The following is a 19,664-nucleotide window of genomic DNA, read 5'->3' on the forward strand; positions in this document are numbered from 1 at the left end:
CCCCGGCGGCCAAAACCCATTCCGCAAACGAAAAACTACCCAAACCAAACCAAATCAAACCAAACCAAACCCCAAAACAAGAGACGAAGCGGAACGACAAGATGAGGCCAAGTCATACCAGAGTCTAGATGCCTCCGGTAACACCAACCGATCCATTGTTCCCTCGGCCCCAAGCTCCCGAGTTGCGCCATTCCTGCCGTGGCGGCATGTCCCCCGGATCACGCGGGTCACGTGGGTCGCCGCGCTGCTGGGACTGCGACCGCGACTGAGAGGCTGCCATGGGTGGCGGCGGCTGCTGCGCTTGTGGGTGGGGGTAGAGCGGTTGATCGTCGACGTTGTCGTTGAGGTGGAGGTTGTGCTGGGACGGGAAGGGCGATACGTGGTGCAACGAGCCGTCGTCCTGGCCGCGGTTCCATTTGGTCGGCGTGCTCTGGTTGGGCGCGCTGTTGTATGGCGGGATGTTCGCACCAGGGGGTGGTGGCGCATCCTGGACGGGGCGTACGCTGCGCTCGTCCTGCAGTACGGAGGGGTCTGTCTCGACGCGCCGAGCAAGGGGCCGCGTCGACGGGTCATGGCGGTTCGTGACCTCGCCCAGCTTGCCGTACGGCTGGCCGGGTCCACTTGTTATGGTGCGGTCGCCGAAGCGCTTGAGAATCTCCTTGGTCGTGATCTCGCCATTGTTGTTGAAGAGCGAAGGATCGTTCAGGACATCGACGAGCTCGTCAGGGACCTGCGTGGTTTGGTTAGTGAAAATGAAAAATCTATACCGTAAATGACGGAGGGGTGGTGCGCCTCGGCGTCTGCACGTACCAGGCACATTTCCTCAATGTAAGTGATGAGCATGGTCACCGCATCAATGGCAAACATGGGGTCGCTGTCGAGTGCCGGAATCTTGGAGTTGACACATAGAATGTTGGGGGCAATGACCGTCGCAATGTTCCGAATGTCCATCTTGGAGCCGCTCTCGTCGTCCACCTGGTGGAACGAGCCCGCCCATTTGAGGAAGAAGAACAGGACCTCCAGGCAGTCGCGGTGGCACTTGGGCAGAAGGCAGCACGTCAGATGCAAGCACCGGCGCCGCTTCGTCTCGTCGTTGATTTTCGCCGCCGCCAGCCACAGGCGGTACAGCTTGTGCGTCATCAGTGGATCGGGCAGGTCACGGAGGTAGCGCTTCAGCAAGGCGGCCACTTGGATCACCGGCTGCTGGCCGAGGCCAACGTTGTCCGAGCCTTCGCGGTCGATCCTTTCGCATAGCTCCGTGAGCTTCTTGATGTTGCCGTTTTTACGGAAAACGCCCTCGACTGACAGATCCATCTTGCGCATGGTCGATACAATGTCGTCAACAATGGCGGGGATGCGCAGCGTGCCGGGCCCGACACCGTCCGTAGAGTCTGCACCGTCGCGTTCGATGATGACTTCGATTGGCACGCCGAATATACCCTTCTTCTTGACGTTCTTCTTGTTGTCGTTCTTGAAGGCCTTGCCAAACTTGTTCCAGAACGTGGCAGGCTTCCGGGACTCGATGAACCCCAAAAGCTCCTCGAGTGAAAACTCGGCCTCAATCATGGGGAGCATCGTCAACACGGCGAGATGCCGCACGATGAAGTATTCCAGACCCGACAACTCCGAAAAATACTTGCGGCCCGTGATCTTTTGGGGGCTCATCGCCCGATTCGGGCCTGGCGCCGCGCCGCCAAATCGCCCTTCGGAGATATTCCGGTCGCCCGAACCGCCCGGTTCACCTGGCTGGCCATCGCCGCTTTCGTTGGTGATTTGGCGGCCAAAGCCACCCAGGCGCTGCTCACGAGCCTGCTCGGCGGCGACAATGTGCGGAATGTCTTCCAGTGTCAGCGCGTCCTGGCGCCCGAGCATGGTATCAGCCATTGACTCGTCCATCCGATCCTCCACAATCTGCACGCCGGGGCCATTCCCACCACTTGCGCCCGCTCCAGCCGAGCCAGGTTGGGCGCTCGCATCCTCCGGGCCACCCATGACACGCGACGTCCTTGCTTTTCGAAAGCTGGACGACAGGTGCTTGTCGAGGCGGGTGCTCCGCAGGCGGCGTATGTCGTTTAGGGTGGTTTCGTAGGACGACGGTTCGCGGTTCGGATCGCGATCGCTGATAATGGAGAGTCGGTTGTTTCGCCGTACATCGTCGTCCTTGCCGCCGCCGCCGCCGCCTTGGGAGGACTCGTCCTGCAAGGCACGGGCCAGGGCGCCGCTACTGTGTAAAATGTCCAGCAGCCGTGCGAGAGCCACACGAAGGAGGAAGACGTACTGCTGCAGCTTGGTCACTTGCTCGAACGACACGGCCTTCTCCGCGTTGGTCAAGCTTTCGCAGGAGCTGCACAGGATCTTGCCGTCGTAGGGGTTGACGTGGGCGTCCTGCAGGGTCCGCCCGAGCTCTTTGTTGCAGCGCGAGCAGTTGACACAGGCCAGATGCCAGCGCCGCTCACCGCTCTTGGCGCATTCGTCTTCGATGGGCTTTCGGCAGACCATACACTGGTCGGAGTCGTTGACAGCAAGGCGGGAAATGCTGGCGGTGATTTGCCGCAGACTATCTTCAGGCTCATTCTTCAGGGCCTCGAGGGCGCTGATATCGTCGAGGAACTGGTAGAGGCCGTCGGGTGCACCTCGGTCTTTCTCGATGCGGAGGGCGCCTTGGAGGCAGATGCGAATCAGGAGCTTCAGGTAGTGTGCGAGGCTTGTGACAAGAGACAGAAGCTCTTGGGTCACACCGAGCTTAGCAGCGGAGGTATCCTGGGATTTTGATAAGAGAGAGAAGAAGGCAACAATCTTCTTGCACAAAAGCTTGGCCTCGCGGCCGTACGAGAGGCTCTTCATGTCCAACCGTGTCATGGTCGCATCCAAGTGATCCGCTGAGCGGAAGAGAATCTCGACGTGACTGATAAAGCGCTTCGCAACAATGACACCATCGACGTAGGCGCCGTTGCTGACGTGCAGAAGCATGTCCGAAATGCATGCCGCCGACGACTCTTCAAAGGTCGAGAGCACGCTCCAGATGCGGTAGACCTTCTCCTCCATCTTCTCCTCGTCTTCGCGAACGCGCCGGCGGCTGGCGGCCTCGTCGGTCTCGGAGAGCGGTTCGACCGGCTTCACATCTTGTGGTGCAGTGAGCCGGACGTTCCAGAATTTGTGTATCATATAGCACTCTGGATGCCAGTGCTGGTTTTGGCCATTGCGGAAGATCTCGACGAACTGCTTGAGAATGGCGGTCTGACAGCCATTGCAGCGTTGTGCGAACTGGGACGAGTAGTGGTAGTGGCAGTAGACATGGCCATCGTGTTCGTAGTAGCTGTCCTGGGCGCCGAAGACGGTCGGACAGAGTGAGCAGGTGAAATGGTCGACGTGGTATTTGCGGTCGAGTGCGGTAATATAGGATCCTCGGAGGGCGCCACCGCAATGGTAGCAAAGTAGACCCAGTCGGCGGAAGTAGTCTGTTTCGCAGAGCGGGAATTGGGGCCCACCGTTGCCGTCGTCGGCCGGGAAGAACTTGGACGCAACAATCTGGCCACAATCCTGGAGGAAATGGTTAGTCGGGCAATGAGTAGGGTAATAAAATAATCGGGGCGTGTGGCCTATTGTCAAGATCGTAGTGTTACCTTGCAACGGAAGCAGTCGAGGTGAAAAGTGCCGTCCAGAGCGCGAACGAACTGGCCAGTCAACTGCTCCCCACACTTTTTGCATATCCGCACTTGGCCGCTCGCTGTCCTTGAGCTTCCTTGCTGTGAATGCTTCCGCTCTCCGCTGCGCCTTGGCTCCAGCTCTCGATCCCGCCCACGGTCCAATTCTCGGCTGCGATCGCGATCGCGGTCGTGTGTCCGCTCACGGTCGCCTCGTTGCTGTTCCCGGTAGCTAGGTCCTGGGGAGCCTGGTGGGTGAGGATGGCCGCCCATATGGCCGTAGCCGGCGTCCCCGTAGCCACCGTCGCCCCCGTTCTGCCATGGCTGGCCTTGGCTCCGGTTGCTGCGGTTGCTGCGATCGCTGTGGTCTCGCTCCATCTGGTAGCCGCCGCTGTTGAGGGGCGGTGGTGGCTGGAGAGGGTTATGGATGTGGTCGTCTCGTACGCTGTTGTTATCGTAGCCGGACCCCATGGTGAAGGTCGGGTGTCCTGCAACGGGTGCAGGGCTGTGTTGAAGACAGCGGGGAAAAGAGAAAGGTTCGAACTGGCCGTCGGTATGGCCACTCGTTGTTCGCTGGCCTCGTCTTCGCAGTCGTTATCGGTGTTTTGCTTTCGTGGTCTCTCCGTGGTCTCTTCGTAGTCTCTTCGTTTCTTCCGAGTTTTGGCGGGTCCTCCTGGCTCCGGCGTATTTTGCACCAGGACAGGGTGCGTGCCCGCGACAAGTTGCCCGCCTGCAAATGAACGGTAGAGGCGGGGAGGGAAGCGTGCCGGGCAGGCGAGCAGCAGGGCAACAGATACAAAGGAAGATGACGATCAAATCGTCGAAACAGTCGCTCGATTGGGCAAATGGGCGACAGAGGAGGAGGTACTGAGGCTGAGCTGGTCAGAGAAAAGCGGGCTTCTGGGGACGTCGGGCTGCTGTTTTCGTCCACACACGGCTGTGGCGAAGCCCAAAAGCTGATAGGCAAGGGGGAGAAGCAATAACAGCAACAAGACGCAACGGGACGGGTGGGGAAAGAAACCGAAGGAGAGGGCAAAGCGAAGAAGACGAGCACGACGCAAACGCGGCGAGGATCAAGAATGAATAGAGATGGTGGAGGGTTATTTTTAGGCGGGGATTTTGGTAGGGTTGCTGGTGACACGGGGGTCGAGGAAAGTCGAACCTTAATTTTGGGGACGTCTGAGGACGGGACGGGCAGAGAGAGCGCTTGTCTCGCTAGGGAGGCGTTTTTCTGACTGCACGAGAAGGTGACTGAGGTGACCAATGCAGCACCAGACTGGCGTCGTCGCACGAGGACGAGACAGCTCCGGAACGAGACAGCCTTGGAAAGTCCTACGAGCGATGGGATTGGATGCGAGGTAGGTTGGACAGCGCGTCGGTAGGGAGAGAAAGAGGAGGGCACACTGTCACTCGTCGGCGCCGAGATACGTATCGACGCGGTCGCATACGACGTGTACAGAATGGCGGGCGTACGTTGCGGTTTCGACGGAACGACAAAAAGGGACGTGACGGGTTCGGGGCTGGAGAAGGCCAGCGGGCCAAAAACAAAGCCCCTTTAGCTCGGCAGAAAGTAGCGGCGTGGCTCGTTTTCGCGGTAGCCGGGCGTTAGTCGAGTCCCTTATTGTTGGCAGTTGGGTTGGCGTGGTGAATCGTTGGCGCGAAGAGACGTTGGAATGGGCGGTGCGGACGACCGTTGAAAATAGTAGGAAACGCAACGAAACCGACAAAAAACGGCGATGCAGCGACAAACGACGTCGTGAGCCTGCAATCCATCTACAGGGCGTGGACAGGGCAAGAGCGAGCGGGAAAGAAGGGGGGAAGGAGGGGCGTGTGAGGTGAGAGGGGGGAGGGCAGGTACGACTGCAGGAGACAAGAGAGGAAACAGAGAGAAAGGGAAGGCGCGAGGCACCACCAGTGGAGAGCAAGCCACAGGACTCAAAGCAGAAACGGCACAAGACGCCCCAGGGGAAGAGACAACGCGAGAGGAAGGGCGGAGAACAGGGGCCAGGGGACCAGGACAAGCGCTGAGCACCCAAAAGCCCACTGTAGCAGGATGGCATAACGCTGTGGGAGAAAAGACGGGGAGCCGAAAAAGAAACGAGAAGGGGAACTCAGGGAAAGAACAGACATCCGCGGGGCACTAGTCCTGATTTTACCTAGGTGGCCGTTTCTGGCCCGTGCGACACGCCCTTGACTTGTTCCCTCCTTCCCTGCCTGCGTGCTTTCCTTCTTGCCATTCCGTACGACATGCCAGTCGTTCTCACCTCATTCATAATTGTTCGACTCCCTGGTCCTTCCTCGCCAGCTCGCCTAGCTGCTCGCACCGTTGAACACGCTACAGACCATTGCCCCGTCATTAGGAAGGACCGTGCAGGCGATGGGGGGGACTCTACATTCCTTTGTACCTTGTACCTTTTCATCTGACGTTTTCCTGTTCGGAAGGAAGCGACGGTTGCAGCACGGCGAGCAGGCTCTTTCCATCTAATCTCTTATGCGACTGCCATGGAAGGTGCGATGCTACGAACTTGTACTTCCCGTATGTCGTACTCCGTGTTGTATTGTGTATTAATAGAATAGTTGACGTCAAATCATCACAAAACAGTCTGCTGGGTTTCGGTATTGCCCCTCCGCCTTTTGCTCTCCACCCCGCTGCTCCATGTCTGACATTCGTATCTGTTTGTTTCCCGCCCATCCGTATCCACTGAGCCACAGCCACTGGGCCCCGCTGAGGCGATATGGATATGTCTGCAGCGGTGCAGCAAATGGCGCTGCGGACTGGTTCGTCGTCTGAACCCTGGTATCAAAGCCGTTTCGCGTGTTGAGGTGGCAGCTGCTCCCTACTGCATGGACTTGCTTTAGGCAGAAACCTTAAAATAACCACTGACAAGCAGCTAGCATGCACAGTCCTTTTCCAGAGGGAACACTCTTCGTACTTCGTGCTCCCCAGTCCACCTCAATCCACACCTCAGTTCGCCTCACTGGTCGCGACCAGCTCCTCCTTCTCGCCTGCCTCGGCCGTGCTTGGACGCTTTAACTGTCGGCGCACCAGCTTCTTCAGCCGCTTCTCAATCAGCTCGCGGCCCTCGACCGTCTGCCAGATCTCGTGCGGCGCGTCCTCGACAATGTCCCAGCTCACCAGCGTGTGCGTCAGCTTGCTGAGGTCCTTTTGCTTGTCCTCCCAGGCCTTGTCGCGCTTGATCTGAACCCCCGACGAGACGAGGACGAGCGGCGTGTCCTGGTACTGGATGGCGCGGCTGGTGGTGGCGTCGCGCTTGGTGAGCGAGCTGGCCACGAGGCTCTCCTGGAGCTTGGCAAAGATGGCCTTGCTGCTCTGGTAGGCCGCGCGGCCCCAGACGCGGTCCTCGCGGGTGCGGCCCTTGAAGAGGGCGCCGGGGATGCGGTCGAGGCCGAGCGGCGAGAGGACGCCGCGCAGCCACAGCCCAAAGCCGCGACCGGAAGCGCCGACTCGCTCCAGCAGATCCTCGTGCAGCGGGTCGACCAGCAGCAGGCCCTCGATCTCGGCGCCGTGGCGCGACGAGAAGACGCGCGAGTAGATGGAACCGATGCCTGCGCCGACCAACACCCAGGGCCCCGTCTCGCCCGCGCGCGCCAGCGCCTCACTCAGCGCCTCGGTGGCCTGGCCGGCCGAGAACGGCGACGGCGCCGTGTCGCTCCAGCCGAGCCCGGGGCGGTCCGCGAAGCAGTAGCGGTTGATGGAGCCGTTCTGGACGGCATTCTGCGCAAACTGCCACAGGCCGTTCTCGACGGGGCCCTCGCCGCCCTCAAAGAGCACGGTCGGCAGGTGCTCCTTGGACTTGGTGCCGTGGCAGTACAAGTGAATCTCGTACTTGTCGCCGTCCACCCAGTACCGGTGGCCGAGCGGCGCCAGGCCGGCGTCGACCGAGCGCAGAATCAAGGTACACATCAACAGGCCCGTGACGACGCAGAGGACCAGCAGCGCAATGCTCGACACGGACACCTCGATCCACTCGAGCAGCGTGCGGCGCGACTCCGGACGGCCGGTCAGGCGCTCCTCCTCTTCGCGCTTGCCCCACTGCACCGTGCGGTCGGCAACAATGGTCCACACGGCCATGGCCAGCGCCCAGGCGACACTGGTGATGCCGACCCAGCCCTCTTCGTGCCGGGTGCGCTCGACGGCGGCCGTGACGATGGTGTTGACGAACAAGAACAAGGCGACGATGCCCGTGATGACACGCACAGACTTGGACGGCGCCGCAAAGAACAGCAGGCTGACGGCGAGGCTGGTCAGCGCGACGGTCGCATAGGCGAACGCCGTAAAGGGCGAGCCGCGTGTCTGGAAGCCCGGCGGCGTGACAAAGAGCGACACCAGCAGCAAGATCCACCAGACCGAGGTGAGGAAGAGGAGGAAGCCTGTGAAATAGTGGGTGGCGCGGACGGAAAACAAATTGTAGGGCGACACGGCCGGGTCATCGGGGCTCAGGTAGCCTGCGTGGCTGCTGTCGATGCGGTTCGGCAGCAGGCGTGTCGTCTCGTCTGGCGGCGGTCCGGCAGCAGAAGGCTGGTCGAGGCTGTCGCGGGAGGCCGACTCGCCGATCTCAGAGCGGCCAGCGCTCCGGCTGGAGTTGTTGTCCGCCGGCTTGAAAAGCTTTTTCATCGTGTCGGTAGGCATTCAATACCTTGTTTTACAGGCAACGTCCGGTAAGTTGACAAACAAGGGATGGATGCAACCGATAGAGTGAGATGATGGTCAAGAAGACTTGTAAAGAAACAAATTTCCGATGGTATCCAAGAAACAACGGATATGGGAGAAAACAAGAAAGCGGGTCAATGCAGGTAATTAAGGGCTGGACTCTCTTGCGCTTCTTTTGAGTCAAAGCTCCATTGACAGACAAAGAGAGGCGCAAGCTTGCTCCAAACTTTTGTTCCCTCGATCTCTACGATCTGCCGCCATCGGTCGATGACGTAGGCGACCATTGGTGGCAGTCATGAGACGCCCTGTAAATTGCAAGAGCAGACCGCTGGTCATTAGCTGGTGGCGCTATAAAATTGGAGCGCATTAGAGCAAACCGGCCTTGTACTACTCCATCAGTCCAGACAGAAAGTAAAATGGCCCATCTGGAAATGGGAAAGTCCCCGACTAGCACATCTTTGACTGCCTGCCAGCTCTCCTGGAGGCTGCTCATTCCATTCGATGCAAATGGGCTCTGCTGTTCGGAAAGCATGCCAATGTCGTGGCGAAATTGTACGAGAGAAAATCGACATAGGCATAAGACCCGCCTGTAATACAGGGCTCTTTAGGCCTTTCGCCCGCTGTTGCACGGAATCTAGCGGTGATTCAATTCTGCTGGCTTGATAGGCGGATATTTGCCATAGTGCAGTCATGTCTGGGCTTCGCAGGATACCGAATACACGATGCCAAATTATAAGACCACCATGAAGAAAATATAGATTGTGCAGATAAATATGTCAAAACATAAACGCCTTTTGTACGCCGGTATGCCGTTTTCGATCATAATCTCCTTCCACGTCTCCAAGCATATGGTGGCCAGCTGAGAACACGTGCCTTTTGCACACGCAAGCAGGGCCACCGTCGACGTTGCTCTGATAAAGTATGGCCGTCTTGGTGCAGTGGCATCGTAGTCCGGCCGGGACGGGACGGCAGAAGAACAAGCAGCCAGGCCGCCGACAGCCAGGCCGTCGACAGACGTCAGCCCAGAGACACACAACGACTGACGCGTGGGTATCCAATTTTGCCGTCCGAAACCGCAGCCGACTGGTTGTGCTCCTCTTTCTCACCATCGTATATTGCCAGCCTTTCCCGCTTGTATTCCCTTGCCACATTGTCTCCCGCTCAACCAGACGAGAACAGCGAGCTCTCGTCACGCAGGTACTCGCCGCAGTCTGCTTGCCGGAAACATACAATCGCCGTCGGCTCCACACGCCGTGCCTCGACCGTGCCGCGCGCCGTCACACCAAAGCCAATGGGGATGTCGTCCATGGTGACAACAACGATGCCCTGGTGCTCGGGGCAGTCCTCAGAGTAGCGGCCGACGTGGGCCTTGAGGATGTTGCCGCCGTACAGAAAGGGCATGACACCGTTGGGGCGGACCCAGATCTTGTAGCGGGCGTGCTCGGCGATGACGGGGAGGGCGGTGATATGGAGGCGGAACTTGCCCGTCTTTGTGAATTTGCCTGGCAAGGTTAGCGAAAGGGAAAGCAACACAGCGGCTTCAGAACGTCCACTGCGCCGGGTCCTACCTAAGCATGTTCCGACCGAGAGCAGCTTGTCGCGGGCGACCGAGGTGGCCAGGTTGGCGACCGACAGCAATACGTAGTAAACACGGTCGTGCGACAACCGGAAGACGTGGCGGTCGGCATCGGGAGAGTCGTCGATGGGCGCAATCAGGTTCTTTAGTGAGGCGCCAGTGTAGTCGGCGAGCTTCTTGAAGACCGTCTGGGTCTCTTCTTCAGTGAGAGGACGCATTGTCGCGCTGTGCGTGGGCTGGAAGAGATGATCGGGTGCTGGAAGTGCAAATGGACCTCCACGGCAAGTTGCTTTCCTCGCCTCACCCAGAAACTTTTTTCTGTAACTTTTTTTCCTTATCGCGATTTGGCCTCGCACTGTAGCGGCGCCGATAAGAAGACCCGCTTTTCTGGTGCGAGAGCCTCGTCCAGGAGCCCACTAGCGATAGCGGACATGCACCATTCACTAAATCATCAAATTCGCACTTCAAACTGAGCGAGTTACCTTCGACATCTGGCCCTAGATGATGTTCGACATAGTCTGTAGGTCAGCTCGTATATATGCTCTCTTCTTATATGTCAAAAATAAACCGAAATACAGTCAAAATGTCTCTAACATCATCGCTAAATGAACCGCCTAATATGCCCAAAAATAAACAAAGAACGGTACAAGGCATATTGCCTCGACATCATCAGTCCGCCATCAACATCGTCGATGCCGGCACCGTAGACATGCGCTCTGCCGTCAGCTTTAGGGATACCCGCAGCGGCTCGTTGGCCACCTCTGGGTCGTCCTTCTGCAGCTGCTGCCAGGCCGTCCGCTCGAGCACCCATACCACGCAGTCGAGGTCCGCATACACCGTCGCTGTGCGCCTCGTATCCGAGAAGAAGGGCAGCTCGCCGCACGTCGTGCCCGCGACAATGCTCTCGTGGTAGAACTGGCCGTGCGGCAGGTCGTATTCGGCCCGCACAATTCCCTGTTCCAGCAGATAAAAGCCCTCGGCAGGTGCGCCGGCTTGGAAGAGCATCTGGCCCGCGGCAAACTCTTGCCGTTCAAAGTAGCGCGTGGCACGGAACCAAAAGTCCTCGTTCTTGTCGCTAATGTTCTGGAACACCTGCAGCATCAGCCGCAAGGGTTCGGCAAAGTTGTGCCACCTGGACTGGCGGCGGTCTTCCAAGCGGTTGATCGACTCCCGGGCGGCCGTCCGAAGAAGGTTACGCCGTGGCGAGCTGGCAAGCATATCGACTGCAGGTCCCGACCCACTTCCTGTGCCGCTACCACCGGCTGGAGGATGCAGGTACGAGTTGACTGCCGGTGTGGCCGTCGCTTTCGATACGGCCTTTGAAGCGACGGCTGCACTTGCATCGCCAGCCGTCGACGCCTTGACAATCTCGCTGGCCTCGGCCTCTTGGCTGGCATAGAGCGTCTTCAGCAGCTCGTTCTCGCACAGCTCGAGAGCCGAGTTGATGTCCGGCAAAAAAGCGACCTCGATACCGTCTTCACCGACACCCACCGCGCGCAGGTCGTGGCCCAGAGCACGGTCCGCATCGACGCCACTCAGGACCAGATGGATCCCTTTCCCAGTCAGAAGGCGGCTGATTGTGTTAAAGGCCTCTCCCGCCGAGTAGTCCAGTCCCGTCACCTGGCGCAGATCAAGAATCAGGTAGCGGATCGGCCGCTGGATAAACGCCTCGTCGGCAATCAGGTCGCGGATTTTTTGCTCCACACTCACAATCGTGCCAAAGAACAGGTAGCCGGCCACCTTGATAATGCAGATCTGCCGTCCCACCTGGCGCAGGTAGTGGTGCTGCGCGTGGTTGCGGCGCACTGTCGAGGTGACAATGTCACCGGCGTACATGGCACGGACGGCCGAGACCTGCGACGTCTGGAAAATCAGAGACACAAACGCCAGCAAGATTCCGACGCCGATGCCCACGACAAAGTCATAGACACCCATAATCAAGACAATGACAATGACCTGCCAGAACGAGTCAGCCGCTGTTATACTTTGTGAAGTGTCTGTTCTGTCAAGTGTCTGTCTTACCGTTATATATTCGAGGGGCTTGAGCTTCTTGCGCGGCTGCCAGACAGCCTCGACGAGAAGCTCGAATCCAAGGTCAAAAATCAAGCATCCGACCATCATCACGGGGATAAAGCCAATGGTCTTGGGCCCAATCAGCATCACGCCGAACGTGAGAGCGGCCAGCTCGAAGCCTGCCAGACGGCTATCGCCGCCCGACCGCATGAAGAAGAGCGTGTTGGCATACACTAGGTAGTTCTGGATGCTACCCGTGCAGCCGGACAAAAAGTTGGAGTAGCCGTGTAACTTCAGTTCGTGGTTCAGGTCGGCGTGGTCTTCGCCCGTGTTGAGAGCCAGGGCGGGCACGTTGATCGGGACGTGCAAGATGCCAAAGAAGGTCAAGGCAAACATGGCCGGAATACACTGGGCAATGGCTCCCCAGTGAACCTCATTAAATTCTAGAAAAACAACGTTAGACGGGGTTATAATAGCGTTCGTGGCTGTAGCATCGTAACGTACTGTATAATGTGTAGAAATACCACCACGGCTCGCCGGCTGGCGGGCCTTGGAACACCCAGCCATGGTCACGAAGATCCGATGGCGACGCGGAGCTGCCGATCAGTGCAATCAGATAGAAGATGAAGGGAATCGTGATGATGTAGAGGGGAAGAAAGTATTTGTTGGTGATGTGCTTCTGTCCATAGAAGAGGACAATCGCGAGAGTCAAGGGAATGACCCATAGTGGCACCGTGTCGGGCTGTATCAGCTTCTGGAGCGTGTCGAGGTTGTACTCGAGGCTGCCTTCAATGCGTGCCGTCACTTCAAACCCGGTCGCAATCAAAAACCAGCCCACGCCACCAATACAGCCGATGAGGATATGTCGTGGGATGAAGCCCACAATGTAGCCGAACTTGAAATGGCCCATAAGGTAGAATACAGTACCTGTCACCATGGCACTGAGGGCGTACGATGTGATGGTCGTAGCAATGACAGCGTCGGGATGCTCTTCGCCCACCATGTCCGTGATAGTCAAGGCCATGCTATGGAAGAAGGGCACGACTTCGATCAACTCCGAACCAATGCCGCCTCTGAAGATACTCCCGCTCGAAAATACAATCTGCGACACAATGGTACTAACATAAAAGATGGAGATGCCAGCCGCACCCAGGTGTGCGAATATAGGACTTCCTAGCGGGAACAATATCATGCCTAGAAAGAAAAGGAGGTCAGCAGCTACATTCGCAGCAAATGTGTTAATAAAAGGCTCAAATATAACTCACCATATGAGAGTGCATCCAGAATATTAAGAAGCAAGCCGACGACGACAGCCGGGAGGCACGCGATGGGCGCGACAACCACATTTTGCCAGAGCCGTCTGCGGTCCCACCACTTGAGGTTCTTGACATTCCGGTAGGTTTTCTTGAATTTGTCCCGGACCACGATCGTCGGGTTATGTGTAGGTCCCTCTTGGCGCCGGTCGAAGATACCCAGAATCCGCCTCCGCATCGTGTTCATCTGTCCCTCCAAATCGTAGCTCGCTTGGCCAACAGACCCATTCGGAGCACCCGAGCTTCCCAAGAGGGGTGTTGACTCCGTGGGCACATGTGACGCGAAGTTTGTTCCGTTGACATGCCCGCCGGCGGCCGACGAGGACAGCCGACCCTGCTGGCGCTGCAAACCAGGCCGAAGCTCGTCGCCATCCTCTTCTGCGTCCGAAAAGACAGCGTAGCTGTCGCTCCTCTCACGCACAAGGGCACCCCGTAGCTGGTAGATGCGCCCACGGTATGCGTCATTGCGGGATTGTGTCTGTTCGCCCTGGTCTTGTTGTTGTTGCTGGTTGTTGCTGGTCGAGGCAAAGGGGCCTCCGCCGGGCGTATGTGGGGGCGAGCGCCGCAACGCTCTTGTCAACAGGGAGGGGCTCTCGCCAAAGGCGGCGGTGTCGTCGGATTCCTCGTCTAACGAGGGTGACGGTTCCGGTTCCGACGTTTCCTCAATAGGCTCAGGGTCTCGATTAGCGCCGCTCGTGTTGGCAGCTGTTGGGGAGTCAAGGTCATCAGCGTCCACGTCTGAGGAGACGGTGGTTCGGAAGGAGAGTGAGCGGTTGCGATCGAGGATAGAAGAGTTTTGGCGCTCGGTCTTGTCGGCAAGCTGGTAGGTGGCAAGCTCGGCCGTGTCTTCGCGTACAGATCGTGCTTGCAGCTGGCTACTGACGGGAGCTAGAATACGGCGACAGAAGCGTTAGCAGGTGCTTTCACATGACAAGGCAGCGCAGATCTCGTGCAGGTGCTCCTACCCAAGTCCCGCTGTGCAGGGTTGATAAAGGAGCGAATGGGCTCCCTGTGACTCGTCGAAGCTACAGACGACGAGAGCTGGTGCTGGCCCTGGTGATGACGACCGTCCTGGCTGTGGAAAGGTTCCCGGGGCGCGACCACGGAGCTGATAGAGCGAAGCCGGCCACGGCTGTCATGACTGCTGGCGCTGTCCTCTGATGCCACGGACTCAGCTCGCCGGCGGCCCCAAGCCGTAAAGGCAAACCCAGCCGGAGGTGTCGAGGACATGGTGACGGAGAGAGGGGGGAAGACGATGCGCGCTGGCGTCACTTATTTCGGTTTGTCGTGTGCCGTCTGTCGTCGACCTTTGCCCGCAAATGAGCTGCACACCGGTTTATGGCAACAGCATAGTGGGGAAAGCAGCCTAGAACAAAAGCAGAATAGATGCAGAGAACAATTGAGTCGAGAGAGGATTGATCGGGTTCCCAGATATGTGAGGTCGCCGGTCTCGTTCGAATCCGGGGGCAGCTAAATTAAGGACGACAGAAAAAAGTGGCGTCAATGAAGTAGGCGACTTTAGTCTGTTGATAACGGACAGCCGAAAGCTGCCAGGGTGCCAAGGTGTTTTTTTTCAAGGAGCCGACCAAAAGTACGACGTGCGCAAGCAGCCAAGACACGCGTAAAGAAGTGCAAAAGGGAACCCAAGGGCAGAGAGATTGTTGGATGCGTGATGACGACACAACTTCTCGACCATCAATTGTGCAGAATAAAAACTAACGACCAACAGAGCCTGCGCACAGGATGCAAAATGGCCCAAGCCTTCTCTACCAACAAGGTACAGAAGCTAGGTGACTAGGGTAGCTTCTGCTGCGGCCAAGGATCGACGATGGTGTCGGGGCGAGATCAGGGTGAAGAGGAGGAGAGGAGCAAAGAGAAGTGGGCAGTGAGAGAGAAGATGGCTTTTCCTTGGGCAACGGGACTAGCGAGCAACTGGAGCTGCCGTGATGGGGTTTTTCGTGTTTTATGCTCCGTCCCTCTTTCCCTCACTTGGATTCCGTTATCTGTCACTCAAGCTAGCGCTTTCCTTTTGGTAATGCCCTTTATGAACAGAAACTTGCAATGCATTGGACATCTTCCCGAGGAAGGGACTACTCGCATGCCTTAAAGCACACGCCCAGGAAGCTGCGAATGGCTGCGCGATCAACACGTGCAAGAATATCGGCAGGAGGCGCTGCCTCACGTTTCATTGAAAATAGCAAGAGCGATAGTGCAACTGCTGTCGCCATTATTATTGACTGATTTGTCGTCAACACAACGACGGAAGGCGCGAATTGGCGAGGACAGGCACAATGGCAACAGCAATGGTCTAGATCGAACGGGACGAAAGAGGAAAGAAGAGGTCGGTTTTTTGGCTGCAGGAGGACCAAGAAAAAGTGGACATCGTGCAATGTCTTGCAGTACGGTGTGAAAGGCTGCAGGTCATATGCTTCAGAATGGCTTTATCCCTTGAGAATTGCGTCTTCTGTGCGACCGATGGTTCAAAGATGAGGACGCTACTGTCAGTCTGAAGGGAAATGGCCTGTACCCCGTACAGAATAAAGTATATATATTGTGTATTCTATTTGCGACTTTTCCGAGGTCAATTGCGTCTACAGACTCTTGTCCATGCCCCGTCTTGAACTCACTCTTTTCCAGCCAGATGATAAGCATGATATGCACTGTACAAAGTAGTATGCACAGTCCAGGCGAGGCTGCCTGCAGTTTCTTTTCAGTGCCGCAGGAGCTTCCACGATGTGAAAACTTCATTGGCCATGTGGAAATGCAAAAACGGGCCATGCAGGCGCCGGGGACTGCAGCTGTTTGTCACACCAGCTGCCACGCCCAGTACTTTGGTCCAAATGCCGTTGCATTGTCTTAAAAATGCCAACGGCGAGTACCACGTCGAAATGCAGGCTGCCGTATGCGATGGCCTCGTGGTCTGAACAGACTTTTCTGTGGACGGCTGGGCATGGAATGTCTTGCATGTGTGTACTAATACTATTGTATAATGGAATACACACGCAGGTGCACACTGGCTATTCTATGCTATATAGCCCGTAAATAGACATCTGCAGCCCCCCACGGAGTCGAACCCTTGAAGGAGGGGCCTCGGATGGCCATATCGCAGTGCTTCAACTTCAGTCGGTCCCAGTCGTTCTGCAGGAAAGGACCTGCACGTCTTTTCTTTCTTCTGAGGATTGAATCTCCTTTGCGGCTGAGAACCAACAAATGGACCTGTCGTGATATCGAGCCTGTCCTCACATGTTGTGCTGTTCGCATATCGTGACATATTTACACCTGTCGATAGCGTCTTGCCGAGCGCTTCGTCTCGCTGAGTGGCCTGCCGGTCGCAACGATGTGCACCGTCTCGCGACGCGAAGCCTCCGTTCTCGGCGTGATGCGATGTACTTGTACATGGCCTGTGGTTTGGTTTCGTTGCCATTGCTGCCCTGCCAGTGTGTTGTTTGTTTGTCGTCAACGAGGCGCTATTCTGTTCCATCAATGGCATAGCAGAATAGCAAATGTTGCCAAACACCGATGAATCCACAAACGCGCACGTCTTTGGTAATGTGCCGCTCGGAGCAGTTCCAGCCAGCGGCAATCGAGAAACGAGCTGTTCATCCCAATTTCTGAAGGTACCCCTGGGCAATCAGCCGCTCGACATCACCCTGGCGAACGTAAAACTGGCTGTTGCGGCTCAGTGTGATGGATCTGTGGCGTGTTAGAAAGCGGACGCGGAAGGCCAATTCCACTACGGCATCAAAGACAACCTACCCATATTCTGTTTGGATCTCGCCCGCGTCTTTGAGGACACGCACATCGATAAACAAGTCCCGTGGCGGCTCCAGGCTACCGGTTAAGTCGATGTCTGTCCACTGGCCCTTGTACGCCGCCAGCAGGTCCGAGTACTGGCGCACATAGTCTTCCTCCTGCGGGCTCAAGCTGCTGCTGGTATTGCTCGCCTCGGACGAGAGGCCGTTGTCGCCCGCGCCGCCAGCACCACCAGATCCCCCCCCCGCTCTGTAGCCTGCGCCGCCGCCGCTGCCACCGCCGCCCACTCCAGCACTGCCGCTGGCGTCGCGCACCTGCTGCACCGACAAGTCGACCACGTCGGAGCCCTTCCACACGAGCTCCTCGAGCTTGTCGGTGCGCGTCCGGTGGTAGGCGAGGAGACAGCGTTTGTTGCGGCGCATGGCCAAATGGTCAACGAGCAGGGCGCAGGCCGTGGCCTGTTCGACGGACGGGTCGAAGTTGCCCTGGAACGGTTCCAGGAGTTGGGCAACGTCCTTGTCGAGGTCGCGGACTTCACGCGTCACGGCGCGGACGATCTCGGTCTGGTAGGGCGGCAAGTGCGCCAGGTTCTGTGTCCGTTTGGCATGTTGGACCTGGAGGCATGAAGTTAGCACGGTACAGAATGTCACAGCAAAATAAAAAGGACTTGCAAACAAAACGACGGCAGACGCACCAGCTTGTTACCCAGGTCTCCGTACATGGTTGTGGCGAACAAAAATGCGAATTGGGGCAGAAGCAGACAACAAATCGAAGTGAAAAACGCCAATGCCGGCGAACGTGTGCTGTTCTTGCGGCGTGGAGCGACGTACGTGTCGCGATGTATGATGTATGGCGGATGTTGGACGATGTTGAGATGCAGTCAGTTAGCAGAAAGTAGCTCGAGGCGTCAAAGTCGCGTCGCGGGCAGGCGCGAACAGCCAATTACGCTACCACAAATTCAGCACCAAGTCCGGGCCCACAGCAGGCTCAAATGCGCCAACCCGGAGCCAACGTACCCCACCATGCCATTGGCATCCCGCCTTCTCCAAAATCTCTTCCTGGGCGATGCCTGACCTTTGGCCTCCCGTTTGACTCAGCGGCGACGGCATGTCGCCATGTCACATTTCACACGTCGCCAGCCATGCAGCACGTTGGTAGGGGATCCAAAATGGTCGTCTCCTTGTCTATGCATTTTTTAAATCTTTTTTGCGTATATAGGGGGCGTGCAATGTTTTCGTCTCATCCCATACATTTCGACATGTCAAACGTTTCTCATGTTTTTTGCTTGTTCCCAGGATTATTCCCAGGATCATGTCATGTCCATGTGGTCGTCCATCCAACCTCGCGTACAACACCCGCACATATCAGCAAGTAAACAAAGTCGTCAAAAAATTGACGCTTCTTACAGCTTCTGCATGGCAACAACGTCGGACGACTGGACGTAGTCCTCGAACTCGGCAATCGTGTCCTGGAGGTCGTCCAGGGAGACCTTCTCGTCCTCGACGACCAGGGTGATCTGCAGCTTCTTGATGCCGAAGCCGACGGCGACCAGCTTGGACAGACCCCAGACGAGGCCGTCCTGGTTGATGCTGCGGACAGACTCCTCCAGAGCCTTCATGTCGGTCTCGTCGTCTGGTGTTGTTGTTAGTATGCAGGCAAGAGGCAAGTACTAGACACGTACTCAAGTACCCAATAGTAAAAACGAAGAGCAGAGACTCACCCCACGGCTTGACATCCAGCGTCACAACCGACTTGGCCGCCGGCTTGACCTTGCCCTCCTTCTTCTTGCGGTACTCGGCCAGACGCTCTTCCCGGATACGGGCAGCCTCGGCGTCCTCCTCCTCGTCGTCGCTGCCGAACAGGTCGACATCGTCGTCGTCCTCCTCAGCCGCCGGGGCCTTGGCAGGGTTGATGGTGACCTCGGCGATCTCGGGGCCGTAGGCGGTGTAGGGCTTGGAGGCGTCGCCGGACAGGGTCGCGAACTCGTCCTCGTACGTGGCGATGTGCTTGTACCACCGCGCAGCGTTGGGGTACTTGTCAGCCGCCGGGGCCGACTTCAGGGCCTTGAAGACAACAACATCGGCCTGGGTGGCATTGTGGCTGTTGGCAAACGTTAGCAAGCGTCCACAAAAACATGAGCAAAGTGACGGATGCCCCGAAGGGAAAGGCCCTAAAAACAATAAAAAACAAAAAATGTAACAAAACATAAAAGATCAGAGACGCAACTGCGTTGCAATAGATAGGTCGTCATTTACAGGTCTTGAGTCTGCTCGGAAACACGGACCAATTGTTCTCATCATAAGGTGTTCTGCAAGGGGAATTCGTCTTGTCCGAGGACAACAAAGAGAGCGCAAGCAAGGCAAAAAACGGAGAGCTGCAACTTACTCAACAATGTACGACCGGGTGGTCAGGTAGCTGTTCAGCACTGCGAGTTGTCGGTCAGCGTTGGACAGCCCAGGCTGCCGGCAAACGAGCCGCGCAGCGCATGAGTGAAGCAACGAGCGAGAAAGCAGAGAAGACAGAATAGAGCAGAGAGGCGAAGAGATAGAAGCAAAAAGAACACAAAAAACGAGTCGAATCAAGAACGAAGAAAAGAAGGCCCGCGAGGCAAAACAGCGCAGAACGTACCAGCAAGGCCGGCGTCGGTGAGCAGATCCGTGAAACCCATTGTGACAGGTAGAAGCAGAGTGAAA

At 57.2% G+C, this 19,664-nt stretch overlaps 6 protein-coding genes across 6 annotated transcripts; all 6 read right to left on the reverse strand.

The window, feature by feature from the left end:
• Nucleotides 1-124: 124 nt before the first annotated feature.
• On the reverse strand, nucleotides 125-4,115 carry SPBR_08084 (LRG1 protein; the record flags this gene model as incomplete). The annotated part of the gene is made up of 3 exons (XM_040766322.1): nucleotides 125-730; nucleotides 811-3,540; nucleotides 3,624-4,115. The coding sequence occupies 3 exons, from the start codon at nucleotides 4,113-4,115 to the stop codon at nucleotides 125-127; spliced, it is 3,828 nt and encodes a 1,275-aa protein (XP_040614920.1).
• A 2,494-nt stretch (nucleotides 4,116-6,609) lies between these two features.
• SPBR_08361 (mitochondrial integral membrane protein) lies at nucleotides 6,610-8,280 on the reverse strand (the record flags this gene model as incomplete). The annotated part of the gene is made up of 1 exon (XM_040766599.1): nucleotides 6,610-8,280. The coding sequence occupies one exon, from the start codon at nucleotides 8,278-8,280 to the stop codon at nucleotides 6,610-6,612; it is 1,671 nt and encodes a 556-aa protein (XP_040614921.1).
• Nucleotides 8,281-9,477: 1,197 nt separating this feature from the next.
• On the reverse strand, nucleotides 9,478-10,110 carry SPBR_08697 (60S ribosome subunit biogenesis protein NIP7; the record flags this gene model as incomplete). The annotated part of the gene is made up of 2 exons (XM_040766935.1): nucleotides 9,478-9,818; nucleotides 9,885-10,110. 2 exons carry the CDS (start codon nucleotides 10,108-10,110, stop codon nucleotides 9,478-9,480), a joined length of 567 nt encoding a protein of 188 aa, XP_040614922.1.
• Nucleotides 10,111-10,561: 451 nt separating this feature from the next.
• Nucleotides 10,562-14,448, reverse strand: SPBR_08089 (uncharacterized protein; the record flags this gene model as incomplete). Its single annotated transcript, XM_040766327.1, has 5 exons — nucleotides 10,562-11,848; nucleotides 11,915-12,348; nucleotides 12,410-13,099; nucleotides 13,171-14,106; nucleotides 14,184-14,448. 5 exons carry the CDS (start codon nucleotides 14,446-14,448, stop codon nucleotides 10,562-10,564), a joined length of 3,612 nt encoding a protein of 1,203 aa, XP_040614923.1.
• Nucleotides 14,449-16,817: 2,369 nt separating this feature from the next.
• On the reverse strand, nucleotides 16,818-17,692 carry SPBR_08622 (GINS complex subunit 1; the record flags this gene model as incomplete). The annotated part of the gene is made up of 3 exons (XM_040766860.1): nucleotides 16,818-16,911; nucleotides 16,975-17,585; nucleotides 17,666-17,692. The coding sequence occupies 3 exons, from the start codon at nucleotides 17,690-17,692 to the stop codon at nucleotides 16,818-16,820; spliced, it is 732 nt and encodes a 243-aa protein (XP_040614924.1).
• A 681-nt stretch (nucleotides 17,693-18,373) lies between these two features.
• On the reverse strand, nucleotides 18,374-19,639 carry SPBR_08497 (elongation factor 1-beta; the record flags this gene model as incomplete). Its single annotated transcript, XM_040766735.1, has 4 exons — nucleotides 18,374-18,603; nucleotides 18,692-19,071; nucleotides 19,357-19,396; nucleotides 19,600-19,639. 4 exons carry the CDS (start codon nucleotides 19,637-19,639, stop codon nucleotides 18,374-18,376), a joined length of 690 nt encoding a protein of 229 aa, XP_040614925.1.
• Nucleotides 19,640-19,664: the final 25 nt, after the last annotated feature.

The sequence above is a fragment of the Sporothrix brasiliensis genome (assembly GCF_000820605.1).
Source record: "Sporothrix brasiliensis 5110 chromosome Unknown Cont22, whole genome shotgun sequence".
Classification (NCBI taxonomy): domain Eukaryota; kingdom Fungi; phylum Ascomycota; class Sordariomycetes; order Ophiostomatales; family Ophiostomataceae; genus Sporothrix; species Sporothrix brasiliensis.